Genomic DNA, 7043 nt, shown 5'->3' on the forward strand with positions numbered 1-7043 from the left:
TCGGATGTGGTGAAGGAGTTTAAAGTTCTCTGCTCGACTCGGCAGAATCGGCGTCTTGGGAAAGGCGATGTTGAGCTGAGAGCCTTGGGAGGAGCGAGAGAGTCTCTTAGCACGTGGGGGAATATCGTCACCCAAAAAAGTAAGAATCGTTTAAATGTGTCTTTGTGTATGTGCGGTGGTGAAGAGCTTCATAGATAATCGGATTTCTTCCGGTAATAAATGTTCTCATGAAACATCCTTAACCTATAAGTTAAACGTAATTGAGGATTCAGGCTTCGCCTAGTAACAGGTTAGTAGGCCTCAAGCCTTAGGCCTAAAGGTTTAATCTTTAATTTGTTCACCCACCTAAGGTGTTTAATAATTTAATTATACAGAGATCGTGAGATGGCAAATCTTCAGTCACCCCTTAAACTGTAAGTGCATTTTTTTTACTAATTTGAGGATTATTGTATGAAAATGTTGATGTAAATAATAAAATTTAATTTAATTTTATGCGTAATTATCCAAAGTTATGTTAATGTTTCAATTATGTGCATAAATTATGCTAAGTGGAGATATGACGTATTAATTTATGTGAACGCATGCTATTATGCTAATGTATACAGTTATGATAATTAGGCTTAGCTTCGTTGCCCAGGGTCGTATCATCAATCGGCATCATACAATTAATTGTATGAAGTTATGCAGGTGTGCTGTAAGTATGCCAGATTGAGCTCGGCTTTGTTGTCTAGGTTCGTATTATCGATCGCTATGATACAATTATTCTCGCTTTAACATTTACTGATTATGTATTAGTGTGTTATCTCAGGTCTCCAAATTCAAATCTCACTGCAGGATACAGTTCTTGTAATTAAGAATTAACTTAGGAAATAAACACTCAAACACTGCTGTGTTAAGCAATTTTAATTTCTAAACAAAACTTTAACACTCTAATATGCGAATTCTTATGCTTGAAATTGTCAACACAGTATTCCAGGAGATGTTCCCCTCATTGATCCATACATTTAACCCTCAATAATCACGTTTGTTAACTGGGTACCAGAACAATTGATTACTTCCTCAGAGTAACACGATCATATACGGCGATAGGGAACAAAACTCCTTAAAAATTCGTGCAACGATATTCATACGAAGGCAATAAAGAAACATGTCCTGAAGGCAAAGTACACGGTAATTAATTCATGAGCAAGATTACGTAATTGCGAAATGTCTTGGAACAAGGGTGTGTGGCAGTACGCCTGCTTCAGCAAATACTCATCAATTGGCTAAGGCTTCATGGATTCATACATTTAACCCTCAATGATCACGTTTGTTTACTGGGTACCGGAACAAACGATTGCTTCATCAGAGTAACATGAGCATATACGGCAAATAGGAATAAAAGTCCTTCTTAGCTCTTTCGGTAAAGTCACGTTGAAGGGCAACAATAAAACATATATAAAACAATAAAAATTCTCACGACGTTTCCACCATAACACAAACGTCGTGAGAATTTTTATTGTTTTATATATATTTTATTATTTTATTGTTTCCCTTCAACGTGACTTTACCGAAAGAGCTAAGAATATGAATTACTGTAGTCACGAAAGCTTTAAATCAAAAGGAATAAAAGTCCTTAAAAAATTCATGCAACGACATTCGCACGAAGGCAATAAAGAAACTTATCCCGAAGGCAAAACGTATACGGCAATGAATCCATGGGCAAGATTACGTAAGTTAACGAAATGTTGAAACCATGGTGTGCAGCAGTAGGCCTGCTTCAGCAAATACTCATTAATTGGCTGAGGTTTCAATACATTCACGGGCCAGATTCTGTGATCAAAGGAAGATTTCAACGCAGTGTTCTCCCTGTGAGTGTGTGAATTCGTAACTTATGTTTTTAAACGTTTAGTTTTCATCAATGAATTCGTTGATAATATTTATGCAAATCAAAAAGAAACATAACTACTAAAAATACTTCTACACGACCGTTTCCCCGTAACCCAATGGCAACCGTGTTCTTCGTTATCAGTTGATACTTGACGCACTTATCATGAGTCTTCTTAGTAATGATTCGTGTATATGTGTTGAGTGGGCATGGTATGGGTTGAGTGGGGATGTGTTGTTGATCAATTATTTGCGTCAAGCAGATGCCAGGTGATGCGTTGCAATGTGTGGCGGCGTGCATGTCATACGGATAGCTGGGTTCTCCTCTCACACGGGCGGCCGGAGTTCGGTCCGCAGCCAGTCCGAAGAGTCGGGACGACGCGATGATCCCGTCTTCAGGTAGCACCCACAGCTCTTCCGCTGGCAGCTGACACCCTTGCTTGGTGCGCGCCGGCTCCGGCTCTCTGGCGACGAACGATGCTTTCGTTCGTCGATGGATGACGCTGGAATTCTGGTCAGCTTAGCTCGAACTGCAGTGGCTCTTGTGAGTCGACGCCCAGAGCAGAATGATTTTCGAGCGATACTTCTTCGGACGGCGCTGAATTTGCACGGCGTAGCATGTCGCTACTCGGCGAGCCTCACCATCCTGGATGAGTTGCGGAGTCTTCTTCTGCGTCGGCGGTGATCTCCTGCGTCGGTGGCTGGCTGTTATCTTCGGTAGCTGGTCATCTTCGGTAGCTGATGATCGCCGTCTTCTGCCGCTGGTAGCTGTGTTGCAATGTATGGCCCGTGTCTCTCTTTTTATGCCAAAATTTCTTTCTCTACTCGCCTTCTCACAAAGGACCGGAACTTTCTATGATCTCGCTCTGTGTTGTGGGGGGGGGGGGGGAGTTGTATGTGTGTCTGTGTGTGTGTCATTTATTAAGCCATCTGTGTCTCTCCCCAAGCCATCTTTTCATCTGTGGAACACAGATGCCCCCCTGCAATACAAGAGTAATTTCCCTCGCTCTGGGCGTTACATTCTTTGCTATGCCGTGCTGCGGGAAGACAAAGACGGTTGGGAGGGTCTTTTCCTATGGGATACAGTTTATCTTGGTTGTGTGTGACCTATTTCGCCTCATCTTTTCTGGATAACCCTCGGTTTAATAATGCATAATTATTATTTGGTTAATGTTTCCCAAGATTTGTGATTTAACATTGTAATCACCACGTATTTCTTAGGGGTTTTTTTATTTCGTCCCCCTGTCAGTATCCGCGGACCCGTGCTGTTATACTAGAGTAATTTATTGGTGTCCTCAGTTTTAGAGGTATAACTTAGTTTCGGTTAAGCTTCTTGACTGCTGGAATTAATTTCTATGGTTTTTGTAAAGTCACGTAAATGGCAAGATGTAGTGTAATTTAAGGTGAATAACGTTAGTATCAGTATTATGTACGAGAAGTAATACCCACTATGTAGATTGTAGTCTGTTTTTTTATCGTAGCGAGTGTGTAGATTCCTATAATGTCAACTTATTCTTTAAAGCTTTCGTGACTGCAAGGATTCATCTTCTTTGGTTCTTTCGGTAAAGTCACGTAGAATGAGAATAAAATAATAAAATAATAAAATAAAATAACACAATAAAATTCTCACGACGTTTCGGCCACAACACAAGTGGCCTTCATCAGGTGAAGGGACGAGACTGTCTCGAGGACAGCGCTGGAGCGAACACAGCCAAGCTCAGACCGCGACCTTTAAGCTGTGTGAGAAGAAACAAAGCGCCTTGACAAAGGAATTAGCATTTGGTATTACCTTAGAGTCGCGGCTTTAAATCGAAATTTAACCGCCTCTACGGGGAGGGATTCCACATAACCTTAAGATCATTCAACAGACTCCGGGATAAGAAGGCTCAACTAATCGAGTCTCTCACCTTTCTGAAGAGATGCCGCGACTCTAAGGTAATACCAAATGCTAATTCCTTTGTCAAGGCGCTCTGTTTCTTCTCACACAGCTTAAAGGTCGCGGTCTGAGCTTGGCTGTGTTCGCTCCAGCGCTGTCCTCGAGACAGTCTCGTCCCTTCACCTGATGAAGGCCACTTGTGTTGTGGCCGAAACGTCGTGAGAATTTTATTGTGTTATTTTATTTTATTAATTTATTGTTTTATTCTCATTCTACGTGACTTTACCGAAAGAACCAAAGAAGACTTATTCTTGTTGCTGAGTTTTGTCCTATTTTGTCTGATGTATGTGTGTTTGTTCTATTTTATTGTGGTGATGAGATGTCTCATCAAGGCCTGGCTCCTTCCTTCGCGGTCGGGTGTCACCTTTGTCTATCTCGGTGGGAGTCGTGTTCTCTCCCTTTGCCGTTTTATTGCTACCGCATGTGGCTGGGAAAAAAGGCGGCCGATAGGCTTCCTCTATGGAATCCTTTTCTCTCGGTCCCGTGATCAACCCATCTCGCTCCATCTCCTCTGGGTGACCCTTGGCTTAACTCTAATAATCATTATTTGGTTTATGTTTTCCAAGATTCATCTTTAATCTTTAATTTGTTTACCCACCTAAAGTGTTGTTAACAACTTCACTGATTTTGAAATAACAAAAATATTTTTTTAACACAAAACATTTTTTTGTTATTTTCTTTGAACCTATCTAAGTGACTTTACCGAAAGACCCAAGAATATTAAATGACCTCGTTTAATAATGATAATTATCATGACAGATTAAGAACAATAATGGTAACAATGATAACATTAACAATAATGAACAATAAGGATAACAAGGATAATTTTATCAATTTATGATAATCGTAATGATGATAGCAATGATACGGATACTGATAATACGGATGATCGTGATAAATATATTATAACAAAACAGATAATGACAATGATACGGATACTGATAATACGGATAATCGTGATAAAGATATTATAACGATACAGATAATGACAATGATACGGATACTGATAATACGGACAATCGTGATAAAGATATAACGATATAGATAATGACAATGATACGGATACTGATAATACAGACAATCGTGATAAAAATATTATAACGATACAGATAATGACTGATACGGATACTGATAATACGGATAATTGTGATAAAGATATTATAATGATACAGATAATGACAATGATACAGATACTGATAATACGGATAATCGTGATAAAGATATTATAACGATACAGATAATGACAAGGCACCTTAATTACTCTCACGCAGCTTAAAGGTCACGGTCTGAGCGTGGCTGTGTTTCACTCCAGCGCTGTCCTCGAGAAAGTCTGGTCCCTTCACCTGATGAAGGCTGCTTGTGTTGTGGCCGAAACGTCGTGATTTTTGTTGTTTTATTTTTTACCTACATGACTTTACCAAGAGCATGATAATAACTCTTATATTTTATTTTAAACAAACCCCCCGCCCCCCAGGAAAGAGAATGCCGTGAATGTTGAAGCAATGGATCTTCCAGACGACGTGGAGACTCACCACGTCGGCGGCGGCGCTCACACCCAGCTCCACTTAGCCCAGCGGAGCGTTACCTTGGAAGGGCTTTGTGTGGTGGTGGAGGAGAAAGAGGAGGAGGTGGAGGAGGAAGAGGCGGAGGAAAAGGAGGAGGGACAGCAGGTGGAACGTGACCCGTGGGATGAGTTAGACAAGCTGGAGTGTGCCTCGTGGGATGAGTTCGACAAGCTGGACGATGAGGTGCAGCGTGTCCTGTGTGATGAGTTAGACGAGGTGGGGGAGCGTGTCCTGTGGGATGCGTTTGACAAGGTGGGGGAGCGTGTCCCATGTGATGAGTTAGACGAGGTGGGGGAGCGTGTCCCGTGGGATGAGTTAGACGAGGTGGAAGATGAAGTGCAGCGTATCCTGTGGGATGAGTTTGACAAGGTGGGGGAGCGTGTCCCGTGGGATGAGTTTGACAAGGTGGAGGAGCGTGTCCCGCGTGATGAGTTAGACAAGGTGGGGGAGCGTGTCCCGTGTGATGAGTTAGACGAGGTGGGGGAGCGTGTCCCATGTGATGAATTAGACGAGGTGGGGGAGCGTGTCCCGTGGGATGAGTTAGACGAGGTGGAAGATGAAGTGCAGCGTATCCTGTGGGATGAGTTTGACAAGGTGGGGGAGCGTGTCTTGTGGGATGAGTTTGACAAGGTGGGGGAGTGTGTCCCGTGTGATGAGTTAGACGAGGTGGGGGAGCGTGTCCCGTGTGATGAGTTAGACGAGGTGGGGGAGCGTGTCCCGTGTGATGAGTTAGACGAGGTGGAGGACGTAGGCTACAAGTGCTCTCCCATGGAGTCGATTGGAGACGAGGCTTTGCCGTGTTCCGACGGAGGGGACCCCTGGGAACGGATCTTTGACGTCGCCTCCGCCGTGACCTCCTCCACCGCCTCCACTTCGACGTCGTCGACTCTCGGAGGTCTCCCCTCGGAGGCCATCGACGACGCGACCCGAGGGGGCTCCTCCTGGACAGAGTCGGATCTCGTTATTTTCAAGCTGATAGAAAACGCCTGGCGTGGCGGCGGCGGCGGGGACGACGACGATAGCCTCGGGGAGGTCGCGGCCGCGTCTCCCCGTTTGACTCAGGGTGCAAGATGGAGGAGAAGTGAAGCCAATCACCAAGGCAGGGAACTCCTCTACTTACAAACATCACTTCAGATAATCCCCTACTTATGAACGTTACTGCGAGGACTTCCCTACTTACAATCATTACCGCAGATACTCCCTTATGAGCATCGCCAGAGGGATTCTTCTATTTACTATCACTGCTGCAGGGATTCCGTTACATTACCGCAAGACGCCCCTGTTTACAAGCATTACTATAGAGACGCCCCTACTTACGAACATTACTTCAGAGATTCCCATACTTAAGAGCGCTACGACGTGGATTCCCCTACCTATGGACATCACAGCATGTACTCTATGTACGAACATTACTACAGGGACTTCCTTACTTATGAACATTCGACTTACGAACTTTCAGAGATGCGAACAAACCTGGTCCGTATGTCCACTTGCAGCTGCTCGTACCGAGAGTCGTAAGTTCAACCGGCGCGCAACAGATGGTGGTGGTGGCATCTACAGCGAGGGAAAAAAAGTATTTGATCCCCTGCTGATTTTGTACGTTTGCCCACTGACAAAGAAATGATCAGTCTATAATTTTAATGCTAGGTTTATTTGAACAGTGAGAGACAGAATAA

At 43.6% G+C, this 7043-nt stretch overlaps 1 protein-coding gene across 1 annotated transcript; it reads left to right on the forward strand.

Moving 5' to 3' along the window:
- On the forward strand, positions 1-6519 carry LOC142908882 (uncharacterized). Its single transcript, XM_076059524.1, has 2 exons — positions 1-139; positions 5277-6519. The coding sequence occupies exon 2, from the start codon at positions 5305-5307 to the stop codon at positions 6517-6519; it is 1215 nt and encodes a 404-aa protein (XP_075915639.1). The 5' UTR covers positions 1-139; positions 5277-5304.
- Positions 6520-7043: the final 524 nt, after the last annotated feature.

This window comes from Petromyzon marinus, unplaced genomic scaffold, assembly GCF_048934315.1.
Source record: "Petromyzon marinus isolate PM22_M1 ecotype Great Lakes invasive population unplaced genomic scaffold, UKy_Petmar_22M1.pri1.0 PM_G_Scaffold_109, whole genome shotgun sequence".
Lineage (NCBI taxonomy): Eukaryota > Metazoa > Chordata > Hyperoartia > Petromyzontiformes > Petromyzontidae > Petromyzon > Petromyzon marinus.

Bases quoted from the DNA above. Each gene is read 5' to 3' on its own strand.
- LOC142908882 (XM_076059524.1), top strand. From the start codon at position 5,305: ATGGATCTTCCAGACGACGTGGAGACTCACCACGTCGGCGGCGGCGCT.